The sequence below is a fragment of the Eupeodes corollae genome, chromosome 3 (genome assembly GCF_945859685.1).
Source record: "Eupeodes corollae chromosome 3, idEupCoro1.1, whole genome shotgun sequence".
NCBI classification, from domain to species: Eukaryota; Metazoa; Arthropoda; class Insecta; order Diptera; family Syrphidae; genus Eupeodes; species Eupeodes corollae.
This window is the reverse complement of record NC_079149.1, coordinates 84,312,088-84,336,656: the sequence shown is the minus strand read 5'-3', so window position 1 is coordinate 84,336,656 and position 24,569 is coordinate 84,312,088. Positions and strand designations below refer to the sequence as shown.

General features: G+C 32.5%; 1 protein-coding gene across 1 annotated transcript; it reads left to right on the top strand.

The window, feature by feature from the left end:
- Positions 1–37: 37 nt before the first annotated feature.
- On the top strand, positions 38–24,033 carry LOC129950658 (facilitated trehalose transporter Tret1-like). Its single transcript, XM_056062583.1, has 11 exons — positions 38–150; positions 232–461; positions 4,574–4,704; positions 4,776–5,119; positions 5,183–5,595; positions 5,652–5,745; positions 14,827–15,056; positions 22,552–22,682; positions 22,754–23,091; positions 23,145–23,557; positions 23,624–24,033. Exons 1-11 carry the CDS (start codon positions 72–74, stop codon positions 23,828–23,830), a joined length of 2,610 nt encoding a protein of 869 aa, XP_055918558.1. The 5' UTR covers positions 38–71; the 3' UTR covers positions 23,831–24,033.
- Positions 24,034–24,569: the final 536 nt, after the last annotated feature.

Genomic DNA, 24,569 nt, shown 5'->3' with positions numbered 1-24,569 from the left:
GTTGATCAAAACATATTTGCTAAGATACATAGTCATGGTTGTGTTTTAGTTCAGAACGGTTGTATTGAAATATGACGTGTTTTGACGTTAATTATTCAAATAGCGTGTTTTCTAAAAAATATAAAAGGCAGTTGTCAGCCACACTGACAGGTACATTTTAGTATAGAAAGACATAAGTTAAATAAAAATCAATAATTATTAATAACTGCTTTTTGAATCATCATCATAAAGGACTTATAGTGGCATTTAGCTATGGAATCTCATTAGGATGGATAACACCAATGATTTACAAACTGCACTCAGCCAGTTCACCATTAGCATTTAGAATTTCAATTGAAGAAGCTTCCTGGATCGGTTCACTTTCAAATGTCGGAGGACTAGCTGGTACTATTTTCTTTGGATTTTTGATTGATCGAGTTGGACGTAAGATATGCCTTTATATCCTCCCGCTGCCACATGCCGTAAGAAACATTTTAAATTATTTTGTAAATACGAGAAATGTTAATGGGAAGTTGTTTTTCTTCACCAATGTAGTCGCTTAACCTCCAAAAAGAAAAGCTCAATTTAACCTAACTTTCAAAACATCATATTATATGTTTGGTGAATTATTTGTTACCTCAGATTTTCTGTAAAATTAAACTTTAAAAAGTTAGGTTTTATAAATTGATCAAAACTTTATTCATCTCAATTAGTTGACGTGTCATATTACAACAATCACCAATTGATGGCAAGAAACAGCTGTACAATTATTTATCGCCTCTTGAGTGGGACAAGAAGATATTAAGAATAACAAAATTGTAAAACTTAGACGATTTCCAAAAAAGGTTATTGTATTTTGTTTATTGATTAGACGCTCGAAAACTTTGGTCACTTTTTCTATCAAATATTTATTCAATTGTGGGAACTCGGGAACTATTCATTAAAGATTTTTGCTTCTGTTCTTTTCACAAGACTTACAACATGGGCTGAAAAGGAGAACCAGCTTTGTGATTTTCATGCTGGATTTAGGCAAAATCATTCAACAATCGACCAGATTTTCACTCTAATGAATATTGCGCAATCATTCCAGGGCCAACATAAGAAACTGTATCTTTTTACGTTGATTTTAAAGCAGCTTTTAATTCTATCGATAGAAGGTCACTATTTTACAAATTGTCATAGATTTGAATGTCCAGAAAGATGCTAAATACTCTAAAACTCTCGTACCCGCGTACCAATCAGCAGTTTGGAATTGAAAGATACCTTCGGAATGGTTTCCAAAAAACATGTTAGTAAAACAGGGGTGTCTTCTAAGAACTCTTTTGTTCATTTTATTTCTTGACGACCTGAATGATGTGCTTTGCGGTGGAATTTTTGTGGGCTGGAAGGAGAATTAAAGTGCTCATGTATGCTGGTGATATTGTTCTCTTATCGGACACGGCTCAAGGACTAAGTCGCATGATTTTGGAGCTTGAAGAATACTGCGCAAAATGGAATCTCACGGTGAATTTGAGTATGCCCAAAATGAAAAGTGGAAATTTGCTGGTGAATATATTGAAATCGTCAAGGAGTACGAATATCTTGGCATGAAAATATCATCAAATTTATCTCTGAAAAGTCATCTTTCCAACAAGTTTCAGCTAGCTAAAACAGCACTGAATTCTACATGTAAATCCTGCATTAATTCGACTACACTCAGTTTAAGTGCAAAGTACAAAATTTTTGATGCGACTTCTAAATCAATCATGTTTTTACGCTGCTCATGTTTGGGGTTACGAACAAAGTGAAGTTTTTGATAGATAGTCCAAACTCCCTTCGAACTGTCCAAACTATATGCTTTTATTAGAAACAGGATTGTAGCCATTATTAACTGCAACTTTGAAGCTTCACTTTGAAGCAATGTCACAGCCATCTAACAGTTTGACTAGGCTTGTTGTAACGCATGCTATCTCTTCCAAATGTTTGTTTTACAAAAATTGGCAACTTTTGGCAAGAAGATACAACCTGGATCTAAATGTTACGTTTGCTAATATGGATGCTTGGAGAGAGAATTTGTATGTTTTCGTAAGGAGACTGAATGAGAAACTGAGAGGGAAGTTAAAAAAGCAAGCGCAGTCATCTCTTTATAGACGATATTACTGCACACTTAATTACGACTTAAATGAATCCAATTACCTTCAACATATTAACCATTTTTAGAGCAAGCGGAGAACTGATTAACTTTAATTTCAAACCACACAGGGATGATCTTCATTTATTTTCCACTTTATGTAACCTTGGATCACGAGAGGATGTATTCCATTTCATAGCAATATGCCCGATTCTCAGTGAGATAAGAATGTTTTTTTTTCGACAGCTCGAAAATAACATAAGAGAGAACAACAAATATTTAAAATCGATGTGAAGGATGGAAGCCGATTGCTGCATTCTGTAAGGAAGCAGCTAGCTACAGAGCCAAAATAATAGCAGATTAATTTTTAAAAAAAAGTTGTTTTAGAAAATATTATTTTACTTGCCATCTACTAGCGCAGCCGTTTCGGAACTTTCGCAACCAAATTTTGTTTTCAAGTGAAGTAATGAGTCTCAAGTCTTCAATTTAGTAGCAGAACTATTTTTAATTTGTTGGCGAAAAATTAATATTCCACTTGCCATTGTTTTTCCTAACGATTTCTTCCCCCAGTTTCCCCTTTTATACAAATTGTTCTAATTCATTAATTTGGTTTGATCAACCTTTGCTTATTTTTATTATTTTAATAAATATAACGAATGTTTTTTAATCTTTTAAAATAATTTATTCGGCGTTGATGTTTTGGACAGTTGTTACTTGATTTATACTGAGATTCGTTTGTCATTTCATATAATGGATATAACAACGTCTGTAAATTGTGCACTTTTTTTACCAAAAATTTGTCGAAATTTGCGCCTCTAGACTGAAATTTATTCTACCCAGTCCTGAATTCGATTTAGGCCTTTAATTTTGTTTAATATCACATCAGAAAAGGCCCCTTAAAAAATGCTAAAAATAACCAAAAACCGTTTTTAAAGCTTAGTTAAAACTTTAAATATCTCTTTACAATAACTTAAATAATGACTTTGAAGATTAAAACTCTTTGTCTTCGTGATACAGTTTAGACTACTTTAGTATCTTAGTTTTTGGAAACTCTCATTAGTTATGAGTCTTATTTTTACTCTAAATAAAATTTTGACGAAACTTTAAATAAAATATTTTCATTGTTTTCAAAAATAGGTTTAAAGACTTATTTTTAGTGGTTTTTTAATTTGAATTCAAACTTTAATTGGAACATTAGTTTAATATATTTCAAAAATTTGATATAATCGAATTGTTTAGACAATAGATTTGTTACCAGATTAAAACTATGTGTTATGTGTTATCTGTTGCAACCGTTTAGCCTTTTTTTCAGATTTTTGTTAGACTGTTAAAACCTAACAACTTATGAAGGTTTTTCTAATACCATATAAAATAATATAAATATTTCAACTGAATATTAAAAAAAAAGGATTATAGATTTGCAAAACCTTCACGGATTTTATTGTATTTAATAAATGGATAGATAGCCTTAAAGAGCCTTATTTACATGTTTTTTTTTCGAATTTCAAAAAGTAATACCTCGAAATTATGATTTCCAGGAAGAAAACCAGGAATAATCTGAGTACAGCCATGATTTTTTCTTTTCAGAATCGATTGATATAAAACCTACCCGCATAAGGGAGTTCCAAATCAAACTTTCACAAAAATTATGGTAAAAAATCCTTAACTTACGCTGACGAAACGTTTAAAGATCATTTGACCATTTACATTTTTCACCCCAAGTTGGTTGGTGAGGTCCCCTCCCACCAACGTAGCCCACCTGAGTCGCGGTCTTTCTCTACTTCGGGATCAAATTCGAAGACCTTCCGGGCTGGAGTGTTGATGTCCGTTCGCTCTACTTGACTCAGTTGGGTGAGTCGTTGCACTTTAATTGTGTAAACTAGGTCAGTTTTGCTGTAAGCCCGTACAGTTCGTCGTTATATCTTCTCCTCCATTCTATATTTATGCAGACGGAACAAAAAATCACCCGAAGAATCTTTTTCTCCAAGCATCCTAAGACGCTCGAATCTTTTTTTGACAGGGTCCATAACTGAGAACCGGGATGATGTCTTATAGATGGTGACTTTAAATGCTCGAGAGAGTACTTTACTACTTAATTGACTTGTAAGTTCTAAGGAGCAGCGATTTGCAGGAGTTATTCTTCTACGAATTTATAGCGATGCCTAAGTTGACAAAGTCCTTAGCTACCTCAAACTCATAACAGTCATGTTGACGTTTTTTTCCAAGACGTCATCGTTCAATTTCCTTTTTTGATGACAGCATGTACTTGGTCTTGACGGTGTTGAGTTTTGTGCAATTCCAGAACTATGTTGAATAAGTCGCTTGACATCAAATGCGTCGTCGGTGAGATCTTTTTCGACCTTGATAGAGCCGCAGAACGAATAATTTTGATAGGGATGATAGACATTTTTCTGTAAAGCTTTTTCCTTCAGATGCTGTTAACACCACCATTAAACGACTTAATCAACATATTGTATTTTCTAGTTCTTTTGGGTTATGGTATACTTTACCAGCAACGTCTACCATCTATATCTAGCCCGCCTGATAGGTGGTATAACTGGTGGTGGTATTTTTCTCATTTTTCCAATATTTATATCAGAAATAGCTGATCCTCAGTAAGTACTGTACTTTAAAGTATGCATACAAATCAGATTATAAATTATTTGTGTTTATATTTTTTTTTCAGAATTCGTGGAACACTGGGATCACTTGTAGCCCTCTTTACAAATGTAGGTGTTTTAATTGGAAATATAGTGGCATCACACGTTTCATACCACATTGTGCCTCCAGCAGTTTTAACACTACCAATCATGAGCATTGCATTTCTTGTACGCTGTCCCGAAACTCCGCAGCACTTACTAAAGAAAGGATATTTCGATAGAGCGAAAAACTCATTGAAATACTATTCATATCACAATCACAATGTTAACAATGAAGATGGTGAAGACAAATTCAATACACAGTTTGCTGAATTAAAAGAAGCTATCAATTTGTCAAACATACAGCAAAAGGTGTCCTCACAAGACTTTAGTAAAAATTGTACTTCAATTATTCTTCTCAAATTTGTACTAATGCAAGTTCTTTAAATTTTAGTGAACAAACGATCATTGAAGGGAATGGCAACTGGAATCACGATAATATTCATTAATGTCTTTTGTGGGTTTTATTCCATTACAAATTATTCCTCGCTGATTTTTGCCCAGACTAAATCTTCTATAGATCCATATACTAGCACAATTGTTATTGGCGGAGTTATGATTTTGGGCTCATACGTTGCATCATTTTTTGTTGACAAATTTGGAAGGAAGATTCTTATGATGATATCTTCGGGGAGTATGGCTATTCTGCTAGCGAGTTTTGGTGGATATGTCTACTTAACAGATCGCATTGACTTGACTAGGATACATTTTCTGCCAGTGTTGCTAATTTCGTTTATTATATTTACTGGAAGCACCGGAATTGCTGCCATTACATTTGTTTTACTAGTTGAAGTTCTTCCTCCAAAGGTAATTATTTATTAATTTACGTCATGAATTAATCCATATTTGTACCTTATCTTCAGATTCGGTCATTGGGTGCGACTTTGTGTCAAATAGTTATGGGGATATTTGCATTTGGAGCTCTTAAGTTATTTCCAGTTTTAATGGCAAGCATTGGTTTGCCGAGTGTTATGTGGATATGCGCTACTGTTTCTGCTTCAGGGTTTTTGTTCTTTTTATTTTGTGTACAAGAAACTAAAGGAAAATCTCTAGACAACAATGATGCATTTAATTAAAATAAATATAAAACTATGACTGAAGTTATTTTGATTTTTTCAAAATTCGATAAAAGAATGAAATTCTTATGACAGTTTTAATAATATGTTATCTTTCACATGTTGTCAAATTTGCTACTTTTACTCACATTAAATACTATTCCCTAAGATGCGACTTCAACATGCATTGATTTGATTGATAAAAGACCACTAGGATGAGGTCTCAAATTTTTTAATCGATTTTCAATTTTTATTGCTGGTGGAAGTGTTGCACCTGGAAACGTTTACTACCTGTGCAAATGTACGTCATTCAAATTCATAAAATTAAAGGCTAAATTAGAAACGAGCTTTGGAAATGACCAATATCAATTAAAGAACTTTTAAACAAGCGTTTAAAAAGGTGGAATGTTTTCGTGAGGAAGTGTGATCTTTTAAAAACTTTTGTATAGAATATCCAAAAGAGTGTTCAAAACAACTGTTTTAATTTAATTTGAAACAATGGAAAGACTTAGACAGCGACATAAAGCGTAAAATGAGATGATTTCATAGATTTAGAGCACTTAGGACGTGAAATAGCAAAGCAAGGAAGTTGTAAGCAATCATACTGCTGAAATATGGAAAAAATCGAAAAGTGACAAGGGACAAGACAGATAAAACAATATCATGACAAAAAAACGTCTTATTTTACGGCTTATCTAAAAAAGTTAATTTCCTTGGAGAAAAAAAAAAAACATTTTTAAATCTGTTCTTTACATCGATTTATTTTAATAATATAATTGAACTATACAACAAAGATAAATAAATAATTTATAATAATAACATAAATTGAGTTGGTTAATTCGTTCAAACATATATAAAGTTTAACTTTATGACGTATTTATACAAGTAAATTTACTTCGGATTTCCACCAACGATAAAGTGTTTCCCGAAAACGAGCCCGTTATCCGATTGGCTTGATAGCTTCTTCTATATCTTTCTTGGACAGAAATCTTAAGCTTTCATAATCATTTTCAGCATCTACAAAAAAATCAGCAATAAAATCAGCATTATTTACAAGAATCCAATACAAACTGTCATGCGAATGGAATACAAACTGCGTTTAAACGTCAACAAAATAATTATTTTTTTCGGTCATTATAAATATGTAACATTTATATCCTTTAGTATTGGGGTTGGGCAAAGAGGGACCGATCATTTGAACTGAAAACAGATATTAAATATTCTTAGAAGATGTAAATTCAAACTAAGAATCGTCTGAACCATCCAAATCGATCAAGAAGTTTACCACGAATTTCATGAAGAAAGAGATATGTTATGTTGGATCTTATGTGTATAGGAAAAATTATGTAGTTATAGACTGAACTTCTTAATTAGAAGGGTTTTTTTTACACTGTTTTTAAATTTAATTGTTAAATTGTAAGTTTTTTCTTATTCTTGTTGTCCACAATATTGTACTATATGTGTTTTATATTTCATGTTTAATAAAGTTCCCCTGAGGAAGGCAACCCCTGCCGAAACGTCGGGAAAAGTTAATGTAACAACCTTGTTTCATTGCCACGATCAAAGTGACCAAAAAAGCCGAAGGAAAACTTAATTTTTCCTATACACATAAGTATATATTCATTGGTCAATACATTATCTTTTATTTGGATCTCTTTCGATCAAATAGTTCAGTAAGGACTTGCCAATACAAAAATACAATTTAAAACCACTTCTTCTTTAACCAAATAATCATTTAGATAAGCAACAATATTACATTTTTAAGTTGACGCTGTGCAGTGAAAACAAATATGTAAATACTCGTAAATACTTACCAATTAGGTATTTTCTGTTTGCTTGAGTCAGGTTGAATTTTTTTAAGAAGTCATCCAATTTTTGTTCGATGCTGTCCGGAACATTTAACACGATATTGCCCTCTATATCGGTAATGAAATTGATGCATTTCGCTTCACTTATATTGATTATATCACACATAATTATTTTTATTTCACTTTGCACAAAACCTTACAAAAAAAGCCACGAAACAAACGGAAATGATTTACATATTCGAACCCAAATATTGGTTGGCTTTAAAGTAAAGGGATCTCTTAAAATTTGAAGAATTTAACTATAATCAATAATACTTCTACATAATTTCCTTTTAAATTCTAGAGGTTGCATTTTGTTTAATAAGGAATTCAAATTGATTGAATAGGTTTCAACGTTGATTTACAAATGACGATAGATACAGGTAGTAGTACCCGTGGCATGATGGTTAGTGCGTTGGACTTATCCAAGAAGTGGCTCCTTTCTGGATCTTTTGCTGTACGACACCAGACTGACAGTTACAGACAAAGTGGGTAATCAACCTCGAAACTGCTTACAGACAGTCGAGTACGACAGTAATCACTGCAGACTGGCTGCTGCAATGCAGATTCCGAACGAACGCGTGGAATTGGAAGAATACGTTGCAACGCACTCTTACAATTACAGTAAGATGCGTTGGCCTCGTTTCACCAACGCCTTAGCGAGAGAAATTCGTTCGAGTGACATAGCCCCACGAAACAACAGAAACTGTCAAATACAGAAATTGACCAACATTTACAACAGATGGACGAAACAATAAAACGAACGATGGAACGAACAATTCCAAAGTACAAAGAACGGGACCAAATGAACGCTTACAGAAACGCGACTATTGACGCACTACGTAGGCACAAGAGTGGCTTACTGACAAGACTCAAAAACTTGTACAGACGACTTACAGACCCACACGACTTGGAGGTTAGGACACTGAAGTCGTCAATAAAAATGTCAATCTGTTGATTAAGGAGAACTACAGGCTATCAATTAACAAGTACTGGGACCGCAAGATCCGGTCAGTTAATTCGAGTGACCCTAGTATGTTCCCTAAAATCAACAAGATATTCAGGAAAAAGAACGACAATGACCTTCCGAGTCTGAAACTCCAAAGAACCGAAGAAAACAGAGACGTTCTCATGACAGCGCAAATAGATCCAGAAGAAGCCATCTTTGACGATGACTTTTATATAATTGAAGATCCGAAGGAAAAAGTGGAGGCGGTGGGAGCTGCTTTCCAGCAAGTGTACAAGGTGAATTTTAGCATTCGCCCCAACCACGACCTGGAAAACAGAGCCCTACTTAATCACTTTTACCTCCGTAATGATATCACACATTGGCGATCTGAGAACCGCGGTTTCATGCGGTTCAATGACGATTCCTTGGCAAATGCCATAATCGCCGAGCAAACGGGACCAAGTCCCTTGTTAGTGACGAAGGTTGAGCTTCAGCTCATCTTCAACTCAATAAAAAACAAAAAGTCGGCAGGTATCGATAGTATATCCAACGTTGTACGAAGACATTTAACGACGGAAGCAATTGACATTTACACCCCACTCTTCAACAATGCACTGAATAATGCATATTATCCAGTGCATTGGAAGACCGTTGTGGTTCATCCTCTCCCGAAAAAGGGAAAGGACAACTCCAACCCGTCAAATCTTCGGTCGATAAGTCTTGTTCCGAGCATCAGCAAAGTCTTCGAAAAGATCATTTATAGGGCTCTGACTAAGTGGGCTGCGGACAACAAAATAATTCCGGATAAACAGTTCGGGTTCAAGGCGGGTCATGACACAATTCATGCTGCGTCTAAACTCGTTTCTGATATCCAATGGAATAAATCAAAACAACAATGCACAGGTGCTGTTCTGGTTGATTTGGAAAAGGCCTTTGACACCGTATGGTTAGAGGGTCTTTACCTAAAACTGAGCAGGCTTAACATAAGCAAGCCATTGTTGTATATACTTTATGATATGCTTAACGGTAGAAAGTTTGTTGTCAAAAGTGGCAATGTAACTTCTAGCACAACATTCTCAATTAGAAATGGTCTTCAACAGGGAGCGGTGAATTCGCCGATTCTCTTCAGTATTTACACCAGCGATCTGATAGGTAGTCTTACAAAGGCAATTGCGTACGCCGACGATCTAATTGCGTACAGAACGGCCCGAAAGGTTGAGGTTATTAGAATTCTCTTGCAGCGTGATTTCGACAAGATTCAGCGATATTGCTTAAAAGTTTGTCTATATATACTCGTATCAATTTTTACCAAATTTGTGTACTATTTTTTGTAGATTTTATTTTATATGAAAAAACGGACTGTTGGATTTTTACATAAAAATTACTGAAAATCGAAAACAATATTTTTTTGTGAAATAAAATAAGTTTGAAGCCAATATTTTTAATTTTTGAAAAGCTATTTGGGCTGAAAGTAAATTTTTACCAAGTTTTAGTACTGTTTTTTTTAGAGTTTTATTTTTTGTAAAAAAAACTTTCAATTCGATTTTTTTTTAAATATAAAAAATAAATAAAAAGTGTTGAAAACAATATTTCTTATAAGATAAAATTAGTGTAAAGATAATATTTAAAATTTTTGAAGAGATATTTTAGTCGAAAATCAATTTTTACCAACTTTTATACATTTTTTTTTTAGGTTTTTAATTTTTGTAAAAAAATTGTGAATTCGATTTTTCTCAAAATTTGTCCCAATGTTTAAAATAATATTTCTTATAAGAAAAAAATAATTATAAGCTATTATCTCAAAGGTTTTAAAAGATATTTGAGTCGAAAATCATATTTTACCAACTTTTGTTAATTTTTGTCTCGGTTTTTAATTTTTTGTAAAAAAAACTGTTAATTCGATTTTTTTCAAACTTTAACTGAATGTTGACAACAAGATTTTTTTAAAGATAAAAGTAAATTAAAGCCAATATCTCAAAGTTTTGAAAAGATATTTGAGTCGAAAATCAATTTTTACCAACTTTTATTAATGTTTTTTTAGGTTTTTATTTTTTGTTAAAAAACTGTCAATTCGACTTTTTTCAACATTTTTCAAAATGTTGAAAACAATATTTCTTATAAGATAAAATAAGTTTGAAGCCTTAATTTTAAGTTTTTGAAAAGATATTTGAATCGATATTCAATTTTTACGAACTTTGAGCAATGTTTTTTTTAAATTTCTATTTTTTATAAAAAAAACTGTAAATTCGATTTTTCTCAAAATTTTATCAGATGTCAAAAACATTATTTTTCGTTACACAAAATTGTCTTAGAGATGAAATCATATTTCAGTTGTAAAATTTTGGAGGTGACAAATTATTTTTTCTGTTTTATTGATTTATAAAAAAACCATTATATTGATTTTTTTCAAAAAATATACCTGTTTGGTATCACGTTACAATATATTATATAAAATTTAATTCAAGTCTCTAGCGTTTTTAGTTCGTAAGATATTCAGGGTTAACCAAAATTTTCACCTTTTTTTCAAACTGCTATGGTAAAAAAAAACCACCCACGCAATTTTCTTGAGAGCCCTTTCTGCATCTTTCTGCCTTATTATCTGTATAACAAAATTTATTTGAAGTTGATATCTCTTCTGGTTCTTGAGCTATGGACAACAAAAAAAAACGTCGCGAACGTACGGTCGTACGGACGTACGGACGTACGAACGTACGTACACACGCACGGACAGAACATCTTTCTAAAAATCTTTTATTTCGACTCTAGGGACCTTGAAGCGTCGTGAAATGTCAAAATTTTCAATTTGACAAATCGGACCCATTACAATAACTTCCTATGGGAAGTTAATAAACGTCCAGAAGTCGGAGACAATTCTCTTCCGGACTCCATTGGCTAGGGCCACGAGGGATACGTGCAAGAATTGGCGCAAGATGGTCATCGTTGATCTTCACTGGCAGCCATTAGCAAGCAAAAGTGTAGTTAAGTACCTCGGTAACTGGTTAGATCAGTATTTATATTTCGACAGACATATAAATGCTGCTCTGACCAGGGCCGATGATCGTTTATGGTTGTCCTGTGTGGTTCAACGTTGCCCCTTCCCAGATGGAGAAGTTTCGGGTGTTCGAGCGGCAGTGTTTACGACGCTGTACCGGCTTATATCGAACAGCCGAATCTTCTTATGTGCATTACTATTCCAACGAGGTCCTGTACAACGGGGCTCGAATCAACAGGATTGACAATTTCGTGATAAAACTCGTTCGAGGTCACATTGCAAGAGCTATGTCTTCGACCAACAATTTAATTTTCGGGGCGTTCTATCCGAACGACGAGTATTTTGAAAGTGCACGCTTGAGCGGCTTCATTCCACCAGAGGCATTCCTCTTTTTAGACAAATGCGGTCTGATGCAGGATAGATTGGCAGTTCCGTTAATCTACCACGTCAGACGAAGAACCGTGGATAGGCGACTCCTGTACACGTCATGGCACAAGGCGGAACAGAGCTCCCTCGGTTCAGTAGGGCTGTGTCCGAACGGGACCGAACTGATAGGGTGAAGCAGGAGAACCAGTTTTCTGGGCTTCAATCGGCACTTGATAGTAGGTGGTCGGGATGGGGTTTTAAGCCTTGGCCGGCTTACATACTTGTTTTATAGTTTTAGGGTTTAGTTTTAAGTAGAATAGGCATGGTGGCACAAAAAAAATACAAAAAAAAAAATTAAAAAAACATACGAAAAAGACAGTAAAATATAAAAACAAAAAACGTTAGATTTGCTACTGTGGTTGTTCTAGTTTTAAGTAGTTTATAGGTAGAATAGGTAGTTTAAGTTAGTTTTAAGTTTTATATTAGGGACCTTATTTTAAGTAGTTTTTAAGCAAAAATAAAAAGGATATTGATATTGGTTTCTTAAATTTTCTAATTAATACAAAAATAAATAAAATTGAATTGAAGTTAAAATAGATCTTAGGACCGAAAGGCATTATTAGTTAGTGTTATAGTTTAACTTAGAGTGTTCGTATGGGACCATTAAGTTAGTTGTAAGTTATGGATAATTAGGCTAGTTTTATGAATTTAAAAAAAAAAATGCGTTGGACTGTCATGCCAGAGGTCTTGGGTTCGATCCCTGCCTATACCATCTAAAAGTCTTTTCACGGGTACTGCCTCTTGCGAGGAATTGACAAATTCTCCAAGAGTAACTCTTGTCATGAAAAAGTGCTTTCTCAAATGAGGCGTTCAGATTCGGCATATAAACCCTAGGTCCCCTCCATTCCTGACAACATTACTCGCACACAGGAATGTTTGAGAGTTGTAAGTCACTAGGCCCTAGTTCTCAACGGACTGTTGTGCCACCCTATTTATTTATTTGATAGATACAGGGTAAACCAAGAAAAGTCAACTTATTATACATTAATGGAAAGATAATTTATTAAGTGTAAAAACGATATTCAAAAATACAATTGAAGAAAGTAACGGAAAGAGAAAATTCTAATTGAATTGCTTGTAATTTGTAAAATGTTGTTGAAATCTTATAAAAATACTTATCATAATATGAAATATCTAAAAGAGGCGGTTTGTTTCATATCACCCTTTAAGCTCGATCTTACATATTTGTGTGATATGTATGGAGCTCCAGTTTTTTTAAATTTATTCCGATGAATAATAATGAATAGCGTTGTTTTAGTGAAGCAATATTGTTTTTACATGAAAAACGCTTTTTTAACATGAAGTATTTTTAAAATGGAAAATATATGTTAATCATTTTATTTTAATATTATTTCAATACTATAATTACTTCATTCATATTATTTAAACATGCTCCTTCACATGAATTATAGTTTTTATACGAAACCTTAATAATAATAATTTAATAATAGTTACTTTAGAACAAAAATCATGTAAAATCAAAATGAAAAACATTTTTTAGTGTAGCAATGTTGTTTTTACATGAAAAACGCTTGCTTTGACATGAAGTACTTTTAATTTAATTTTCAAAAAAAAAATATAAGTTAAAACAAAGTAAAAACGATTTGATTTAATATAAAATACCTATTAACAAGTATAACAATTTAAGATTAAGAGGATTTAGCCTTAAATTATAAGGCTACATGATTGAAGGAGAAAGTAAGGATGTTTTTTTAATGCCATTAGTACAAATATTGTAAAACGATGACTTAATTTTGTTGTATCCATATAACTTCGGATCAACGAACAAGTTGTTTTATTAATTACATATTCAATAATTAATCTCATTTTTTAAGCTTTTATTTATAGTTAAATGAAATTTCCAAATTGTTGCATAAATTACCGCTTGACAGTCAGTTTCGAGACTTCCTAACTTCAAGGCAGTTGGGATTAATGAAAAAAAAACAACTAATATTTACTCCCTCAAAGATTGAATCTGAAATCTTATAAGATCAAAGAAGTGAGATTCAATTGTTTTGTTTTCTTCACAAAAAAAATATATTATTTGAACTATGTTTTTATGTTTTATTTTTGGGTTTTTGTTAAGTCATTTTACTGTGAAAAAGGCTTAGTATTGTTTAAAATCACATACAAAACAAATATCATTTCAAAAATGACAATTTAATTTGTTTAGGTTGTAAAAACACAATTTGAGCAAATATTATAAATGTTTGTCAACTTCGTATGATAAGATTAAATTCAAGCAACAAATTTGCAAAGTAATTATAAACTTAGATAGTAACAAAAGAAGCGTGCTATCTCAGAGCATCACTATTAATCGGTCGATGGTGATGCAAGAAAAGAAGTTTTTTAAGTCATTTCATAAGCATAAACACATAACTTGCCCATTAGTTAAAAATCACCATTAACCGGCGGTGTGATCTCAGAGCATCATATTAACCAGTGGCGAAATGCAGAAAAAGAACTTCTAGATCGTTTTAATACCGATACACTTTGCTTTCCAATTTGTTCAACACCGGAAGGGATGCAAGAATATAACCTTGCAAATAATTCTAAAGTTTACGTTTAATTTTCTTCCATCAGTTCGTGCATTCGACTTAAAGAAAAAAAATATTTACTAAAATGACAATATCGTGTTTCAATGATGAAGGAAGTGTGTTGAATAAATCCTATCGACGTCAATTGACGGCCACTTTCACAGGTATTTATATCATTTTCAAATTAGTGTTACATCAGATTTTTTAAATAATCTCTTACAACAAACAACAGTTATTATAATCGCATATAGCTATGGAATTGGTTTGGGATGGCTTTCTCCGATGCTTCTATTATTTCAATCGGAAGATTCACCTTTGATGTTCAAAGTCACAGTGGAGCAAGTTTCATGGATTGGATCGCTTACTAGCATTGGAGGAATGCTGGGAACAATTTTGTTTGGTATCATATTGGATCTAGTTGGAAGAAAAATGTCCTTGTATTTATTGCCTCTACCACACATGGTAAGTAAATTAATTTAGATTAGATTGGTACTTATAACAGAAAAAGGTGGAAAATGTGTAGGTTTTCACGTAAGGCTTTGCTATTGTGTATTTTTATCTCAAACTTACGATTGTTATGAAATAATGAAATTTTTTTAAACATGCGATATTCCATACTGCATGATGGTAGCCAAAAGTTAGTTCTTGACTTAGTTAGTGACTATACCAATAATATAAATTCCAAAATAATCATATAATTTATTTTTATTACCTAAATAATGCCTTTTCTGCATAGAAAAATAGCCCATTTTATAAACTTCTTGAAAGGTAAAAAAAGGAATACAAGCAAACGTTGAAATGTCAATGTAAACAGGAAGTTCTTCTTTTTTAAAAATACAGAAAATGGTCGCGGTGCGTCCCACACTGATCTCATTCCGTCTGTCGATTTGTTTTGCTTAACAAATATATAAATATTTTGTGTGAGATAAGTAATTTAAAATTATTATCTTTCTTTGTTCTACTAAGTTTTTTGTTGTTGAATTTGTCTTAAAAGTTAACTAATTAATTTACAACAATGTTTTGAATATGATGAATTATATAGACATTTCAAAGTCTATTTTTGTTAACGATGTTTTTAGTCGAAACTCAATTTTTACCAATTTAAGTAGCATTTCCTTGAAAGTTTGTATTAACTTCCCATAGAAAGTTATTGTAATGGGTCCGATTTGTAGAATTGAAATTGAATTGAATTTTAACATTTCTCGACGTTTCATCGAGTCGAAATTAAAGATTTTTAGAAAGTTGTCTGTGTGTGCGTGTGTACATACGTTCGTACGTCCGTACGTTCGCGACGTTTTTTTCGTCGTCCATAGCTCAAGAACCAAAAGAGATATCGACTTCCAATACATTTTGATATACAGATATTAAGGCAGAAATATGAAAAAAGTATTCTCAAGAAAATTACGAGGGTGATTTTTTTTACCATAGGTGTTTAAAATAAGGTTACAATTTTGGTTAACCTTAAATATCTTATGAACCAAATCCGCTAGAGACTTAAATTAAATTTTATATAATATATTGCAACGTGATACAAAACAAGTACATTTTTGGAAAAAAGTACAACTTAATATTGTCACCTCGAAAAATGTTTCGACTAAAATATGATTTCATCTCCAACACAATTTTGTGCAACGAAGAATGATGTTTTTGTCATCTGATAAAAATCAATTTTTTTTATAAAAAATAAAAACCTAAAAATAACTTTACTCAAAGTTGGTAAAAATTGACTTTCGACACAAACATCTTTTCAAAACTTTAAGATTATGGCTTTAAAGTACTTTTATCTTTCTAAAAATATTGTTTTTAACATTCAGTAATATTTTGAAAAAAAAAATCAATTGACAGTTTTTTTTTTATGGAATGTCGAAAACAATATTTTGTATAAGCTGAATATGATTCAAACCCAATGGGGCATATTCATAGTTGTTTGCTAAACTCTTGCTAAGTTGTTATTAATCAAGTCAAGAGTTAAGGCTATTTATAAATAAATTTAAACCTAAGCTTAAGGCTTAATCTGTGGTTTAACTATAAACATAGCAATTGCTGCTTTTAAATTGTTATTATCACATCCAAATTTAATTTTGAAAAGATATTTGATTCGAAAATAAATGTTTACCAAGTTTTAGTAATGTTTTCTAAGGTTTTTATTTTTTGTAAGAAAACTGTCAATTCGATTTTTCTCAAAATTTTTTACAGATGTAAAAACGTTATTTTAAGTTGCATACAATTATCTTCGAGATAAAATCATTTTCGTTCGTAAAGTATTCGAGGTGCAAGTTTTTTTGATTTATGAAAAAAACCGTCAATTGATTTTTTTCCAAATTAGTATTACTTTGATATCACGTTACATTATATAATATGACAATTAAAACAAGTCGCTAGCGTTATGGGTTTGTGAGCTATTTTGAGCTTGTTAATTTTTTGTATTGCTATAGTAAATAATAACCCGCAAATAACAATTTTTTTTTTAAATCAATAACTCTACTGGACGTACGAACGTATACGACAAAAGCAAACACATACATCCCACCAAACGTTTTGAAACGTATAATTATTAAAAAGGAGGGTGGTATGCGACCCACACTGATAACTTCCCATCCCGTCTGTCGATTTGTCTTGCTTAAAAGTTTGTGTTTTCTTGTTGGCTCAAAAAACTTGTTAGTTGAATTATTCTTAAAAATTATAAAAAAAACTATTGAATGTCGAAAACAATATTTTCTGTGAATTATACAAAGTTTGAGGATAATATTTTTAATTTTTGAAGGCAATTTGAGTCGAAAGTAAATTTTGAATAAGTTTTAGTATTGTTTTTTTTTTAATTTTATTTTTTGTAAGAAAACTGTCATTTAGATTTTTCTCAAAAATTTACTGAATGTTGACAACAATATTTTTTAAAAGATGAAAGTAGTTAAAAGCCAATATCTCAAAGTTTTGAAAAGATATTTAAGTCGAAATTCAATTTTTAACAAATTTAAGTAATTTTTTTTTAGATTTTTACTCTTTATAAAATAAAACTATCCATTCGATTTTTTTCAAAATCTAACCAGATGTCTGAAACGTTATATTTCGTTGCACAAAATTGTTTTGGAGATAAAATCATTCTGTATTCCTAAAACTTTAGAGGTGGCAATTTTTTTTCAGTTTTTGTTGATTTATAAGAAAACCGTTAATTATTTTTTTTTTTTTCAATATATACCCTTGTTTGGTATCACGTTACAATACATTATATACAATTTAATTAATTTTTGGTTCATGAGATATTCAGGATTAACCAAAATGTTCGCCTTTTTTAAACTGCTATGGTAAGAAAACCACAAACGCAATTTTCTTGAGAGCCCTTTCTGCATCTAACTGCTTTAATATATGTCTTCTGGTTCTTGAGGTATGGACGACGAAAAAAACGTCACGAACGTACGAACGTACGTACACACGCACGCACAGAAATCTTTCTAAAAATCTTTTATTTCGACTCTAGGGATCTTGAAACTTCGAAAAATGTCAACATTTTTAATTTGACAAATCGGACCCTATGGGAAGTTAACAACTGTAACATTTCTCTGTGCACATAATAAATAAGCATATGTAAAATATTGTTGCATTTATTGAGAACAAATATTTTTCAATCCATTTCATACAAAATGTTGTTTTTGTTTCAAAGCTTTAAAATTGATTTCGACTCTCCTTTAAGCCTTAAAAGCAATGACGCACAATTTTTAAACGATTTTATTAATTCTCAAAACCATTTTTGGCAATTTACTAAACTTAAAAGATGAATTAGCTAATTTTAAATTTTGTAAAACTAAAAATCACATAAAAGCAACTTTAACTTTTATCAATTTGCTAAATCCATATGACTTCTGAATAATTATTCTTATTTAAGCAATGGTTGAAATTTTCGAGTCAACGCAACAGTTCGAAATTCCAATTAATAGATCCATTCAAACATATTATTGAGTGGTTTATTTACACAAACTGTTTTTTTTTTTTTAGACATGTTTGGATGCTCGTTTTTTAATAAAAGGGAATTATTAATTTACAAGTTAGTACAATGAAAAGAAAGGTTTAAAATATTGGACCGCCTAAGTAAATTGCTAAATATTTTGCAAATTGATTGCTAGTAAATTTGTATGCCCTATACAATAGGTTGTTTAAAATTGTAGGCCATTTCTTTTTGTTTCAACGTTTCAAAATTGATTCCGACACTATGGTTAATGTAGTACTAGCGTCTCTGTGCGACAACTTTAGCAACCAAATTGTATTTCTAATTGAAGTTTATCAAAATTAATCATGCACAAAAGTCTTTTAAGAAATTATAAAACGAAAACAATACAATTGTCACTCTAGTTGTTTTATCACAAATCAATTTTTCCAACCATAAAATTATTAGAGCCTACAAATGATCCTAAAATCATTAAACTGTTTCGATAAACCTCCCTATCTACTCTTATTATGATGTTAATACCACCTATCACCATACATAAATCTAAGCAGAGACATATTTTTTCATATCACAAGAATCTTTTGGATTCGTCCTAGTTCTTATAATAAAATAACCTACTCATAAGCTAAGAAAAGTCGTTTGTCCCAAACGGAAATAGGAAAAAACACAAACCATTAATCATCAATACATTGTTATTGAGATGTGTTTTTGTTTCTGGTGTGAGATGTCCCTGCAGACGTACAAACTCAACCGGGAAACTAGTTCATTGACGATAGGCAAAAAAGATTTAATTCAGAAACCTGGGCACATAGACTCAAACAACTTAAGACTTTAATATGAAAATACAAATATGAACATGTTTGTCTTATTGTCTAAAGACTTAAATATTGCGATATATAACAAGAAAGAGACAAAAAACTGTAACACCAAATCCAAAACCAAAAACGTTTTACCTAAAGCCAGAGAATTTGCCGAAAGAAGTGGCAATTACAGAACCCACAAACATTCACAAATTCTCCATAAGCTTTGGTCAATTTTCGAGATCATTTATGCAATGCCAAAATTACTATAATTAGCGCAATGTTTCACTGTATTTAGTGCAGTCAATGCTTTGAATTATTTTCATAAGATTTTTTTTTTTTTAAGAAAAAGCAAATATTCAGGTTCTTAAGAAGAAACTTTGAATAAAAAATCGCCAGTTTGATATTAAATTGCCTAATTTAATTGAAACTTAAAGACAAGATTCAGGAATTTCCTGAAACTTGTCTTCAATTCCATCATATTTTTTTGACGTACTTAAATAGTGTAGGGCTTTCTTAAAGTTTTTTTTTTTCAAAACCGATTTTCTTTAAAGTCTTAAAAATTAAGGAAATCTGCTTTTTGAAGTGAATTTTCTTAGGATGGTCTAGAACTGGGATTAAAAGACACATTTCAAGACCGTATATGTCCCACAAACAGCAAAAACGACACCTTCGTCAAACTAATGGCCAATTGAAAAACATAGTAAACGTTCCATGTTTATAAATTTAGAATAAAAGCAGTCAATGCTGAGGATATGGAATGACCACTTCTGCAGACTGTATAATGGCGACGACGAACTGAATTCCGCTGTCAGGCAGGATGATCTATTCAACAAAGACGACGATAGCCAACAATCCCGCACTCCCGACTTAGACGAAGTAAAGATTGCCAAATCTAAGCTGAAGTCTAATAAAGCCACTGGAGCGGATGGTAAGGAGCAAGCACCAACTGTTTCTGTAAGATATGGTCGGAAGAAAGCATGCCCGATGAATGGAACCTCAGTATTGTTTGCCCGATCCTGAAAAAAGGAGACCCTCTAAACTGCACCACCTATAGAAGAATCAGTCTACTTCACATCGCCTATAAAATCTTCTCTGCCGTAATATGTGAACGTCTAAAGCCCATCGTCAACAACCTGATAAAACCCAAGAACACCAAATCGACACCCACCATCTTTTCATCCGCATGTGACAGCATCTACAGGGACGAGCTGTATAGAGCCATGTCTAGTTTTGGCATCCCTGCCAAACTCGTCCGTTTGTGCAGGATGACCATGGAGAATTTACGCTGCTCCATAAAGGTTGGAAACAACTTAACAGAACCTTTTGAAGTCAAAAAAGGTTTTAGACAAGGTCACTGTCATGTGATTTTTTTAAGATCTAGCTTGAAAGAATAGTGCAGAGCTTACAAGTCAACACTAGAGGCACTATCTTTGAAAAGTCTGTCCAATTACTAGCATATGCTGATGACATTGACATAATCGGAAGAACTCATCGTGATGTCAATGGGGCTTTTGTGAGTAATGAGGCAGAGGCGGCAAAAATGGGTTTAACGGTTAATGAGGGCAAAACAAAGTACATGTCGTCGTCAAGAAAAGACATACAACGCCGACGTCTTGGTGCAAACGTCACCATCGCCAGACGTAACTTTGAGGTAGTCAAAGACTTCGTCTACCTAGGCTCCGCTGTAAACGCAGAAAACAACACCAGCGCTGAGATCAAACGCAGAATTACTCTTGCTAACCGCTGTTTCTTTGGACTAAGAAAGCAATTGAGTGGTAAAGTCCTCTCACGAGGGACCAAAGTGTTACTATATAAGACCTTCGAGAGAAAAGTTCTTCGTGTGATCTACGGTCCCGTATGCATCGAAGGAGAGTGGAGGAGAAGATGGAACGACGAGCTGTGCGGGCTGTACAGCGACGTAGACTTAACCAGAAGGGTAAAAGTCCAACGACTAAAATGGGTTGGTCACGTAGAGCGCATGGAAACCAATGCTCCGGCCCGGGAAGTCTTCGAATTCACACCCACAGGACAGCGCAGTAGAGGAAGACCGCGGATCAGGTGGCGCGCACAAGTGGAAGGTGACCTCACCCAACTTGGAGCGCGAAACTGGAGACATCTAGCTAGGGACGGAGCTAGATGGATAAGTTTGTTGAGTGAGGCCCTAGTTCACACAGGACTGTAGCGCCACTTTAAGTAAGTAAGTATAAAAGCATTAAATCTCTCTTGAACTAAAGAAGGGAAAAGAGTTTCTGCCACGTGTGATTTGTGAGTGTCACACTAAAATTAACTTAAATGCATCTATTTCCTTAAATTCAAGAACCAAACATTATTCTCTTTACAATTTTTAAGTTTTGTTGACTGCTTTAAAATTAGAATATTTTCAAAAGGTTTACGCGAAACGTTAATTTTTTAGAATTTATTTTTTTAGAATCCGTTGTAATTTTAGAGAAAACAGGCTGATAACGAAAGTTTTAGGACACTTCAGAAAATTGAGTCCGAAAATTCTTCATATCAGATTCTGTTTTATTTTTTTACAAAAAAAGATAACATTTCTTTGACAAAACTTTCTCATTTTCTGGGTCCTTGTTGCTATATTTTTGTAACGTTCAGAACAGAAGATATTACTTTTTTTTAAATCTACGTTTCAACACATTTCCTAACATTTCTGCGTGCAATGCACCAAAAACACTTTAAATTATTATATTTTAGCGTCTAAATATGACATATTTCGAAAAATGTTGGAATCTTGGAATGATTTCGTATGTAGGGAGTCGTCTAACTTAAATAGTTAGACACTATCTTTATTGACAACAGCGTTCTAAAATAATCTAACAATTAAAAATGTCACTTTGGCACTTGGAATATGTAAATGTAGGGTTAAGACAAACATTTTGTCAGCCTTCTTTACAGAACATTAAAGATCATTTTTAAGCAGTTTTTAAAATCTTACCTTTATTTTAAGTGTGTGACGCCCCCTGATTAAAATTCTGGTTGCATCCTTGCATATCGCTTCTCAATTCACAATTCTTAAAATAATCTTAAACAGTTTGACAACAAAATTTACAGCTGCATCTATGTTTTTCGGACACAATTACTGACAGAAACAGCTTTGGTAGAGAAATTATCTTACACATTCTGAATTTTCGACAACAATAACTCTTAATTAATTCAAAACCAACTAAAATTATTAAATTGTGTTCAATTTTATACATAGGCATTTTGGATCATAATTTACTTCGCCCACGAAGTTTATCACCTCTACATAGCCCGATTCTTAGGAGGCGTAACAGGGGGTGGCATTTTTGTGGTTATATCAATATTCATTTCTGAAATCGCTGATCCAAGGTGAGTTTGAAAATGCATTTTGACAATTTATTTTTTTAATCAGTTACAATAATGTTTAATGCATATTTCAGAGTTCGTGGTTCCTTGGGTTCGCTTTTTATTTTTACAATTAACAGCGGTATGGTATCTGGATTTGTGATTGGATCATACATTCCTTATTTTGTGATTCCCGGTGTCATTTTGACTTTGCCTATTCTAAATCTACTGCTTTTAACTCAATACCCTGAAACGCCTCAATACCTGCTGCGAAAAGGGAAAACTTCTTTGGCAGAAAAATCATTTAAGTTCTACAAAAACCATAAAAGTGGCAATAAAGAACAAGACCAGCAGATGTCTTTGGATTTTAACGAACTAAAAACAAACATTCAATCAGCTGAAAATCAGAAAAAAGTGACAATTCATGATTTCTGTAAGTAAAAGCTTTTGGAAATCGAAATTCTATTGACAGTTTATATTTTATAGTAACTAAACGAGCTCTAAATGGCCTTGGAATCGGTGGAATTCTAATGGGAGTCTATATGCTGTCAGGAAATTTCGCCATAATTAATTATTCATCTATAATTTTTGCTGACATAGGTTCAATATTGAATCCAAACGGAAGTTCAATAGTTATTGGATTGGCACAAATACTTGGTTCATACAGCGCAACAATTTTAGTTGACAGACTCGGAAGAAGAATGTTAATGATGCTTTCGACAAGTTTTCTTTGCACAGGTTGTGCTATAGTTGGAGCTTATTCTTATTTGTCGCACCACAATGACCTGACCAACTATCAGTGGATACCTCTAGTGATGATTTCATTTGTTATATTTTCGGCAAATTTGGGAGTTGTGTCGGTGTCTTTTGTAATTCTCGTTGAAGTTCTTCCCTTGAAGGTAAAGTTTGTTTTAATACATTTACATATTATAGTTATTTTTTAATTAAATTAATTTTTATTTTAGATTCGTTCATTAGGGTCGACATTTTGTTTGGTTCTCATGGGACTCTTTTCAACTATTTCTTTGAAAGCATTTCCAGTTTTAATGACGATTATCGGACTAGCTGGCGTTATGTGGATATGCGGAGGAGTCGCCTTATTTGGTTTTATATTCAACATATTGTATTTGAAAGAAACAAAAGGAAAATCATTAGACATTGAAAAACCATAATAAGTAGGAATAGTAGTTTATTTTAAAAATAAGAAAACTTCAATGTTACTATAGTATTAAGATTAATAATTTTTAGAAATATCAATGTATTTAAAAATGTACGAAAAATATTAATTTTTTTTCACAATGTCATAATTTGCCATATTAAGTTTATTTAAACAAAATTCAATGAAAACATTAATAAATGCACTTAAAAATTGAAATCTCTTTTGGACCACTTTTTCGCTTTTAAGACTTTTAAGTGACCATTAAAATTAGACGGCTTTAACTTTTGAAGTGGTCGTCTTTGAACATTTGACAAATAAATATTAATCGCTTCAAGAACCCACACAATGTCATAAAGTGTACTAGAACCGTAATAATGCCATTTAGAAAATATGAATATTTTTTATGTTCAGTATTAAAAAAGAAAGAAAAACATAAAATCCAAAAAACTGAGATAGCTATCGAATTAAGATTAGTCCACAATTGTGAAAGTTCATTTTGTGGTTTGAAGTTGATAATGCTGACACCAGTGAAACTTAACTGGAATTTCAAGTGTCATATTAAAATAATGTAAATGCGTTAATAAAATTAATCTAAATTTACTTGAAAAGTGGAAACTCAAACGTGGATAGTCTTTGTGGATCACGCGATTGTTTTGGTCCTTCTTATCCACTGACTACGAAAGCAATCAGACAGTTTAGGCTTTACGGCTGAACCACAACCACGCGTTTTTTTAGCTTTCTAAGCTAAGGTT

Coding starts and splice junctions, on each gene's coding strand:
- LOC129950658 (XM_056062583.1), top strand. CDS start 72: ATGACGTGTTTTGACGTTAATTATTCAAATAGCGTGTTTTCTAAAAAA. Junction 462..4,573: donor TCCTCCCGCTGCCACATGCC/GTAAGAAACATT, acceptor TGTATTTTCTAG/TTCTTTTGGGTTATGGTATA. Junction 5,120..5,182: donor GGTGTCCTCACAAGACTTTA/GTAAAAATTGTA, acceptor TTTAAATTTTAG/TGAACAAACGATCATTGAAG.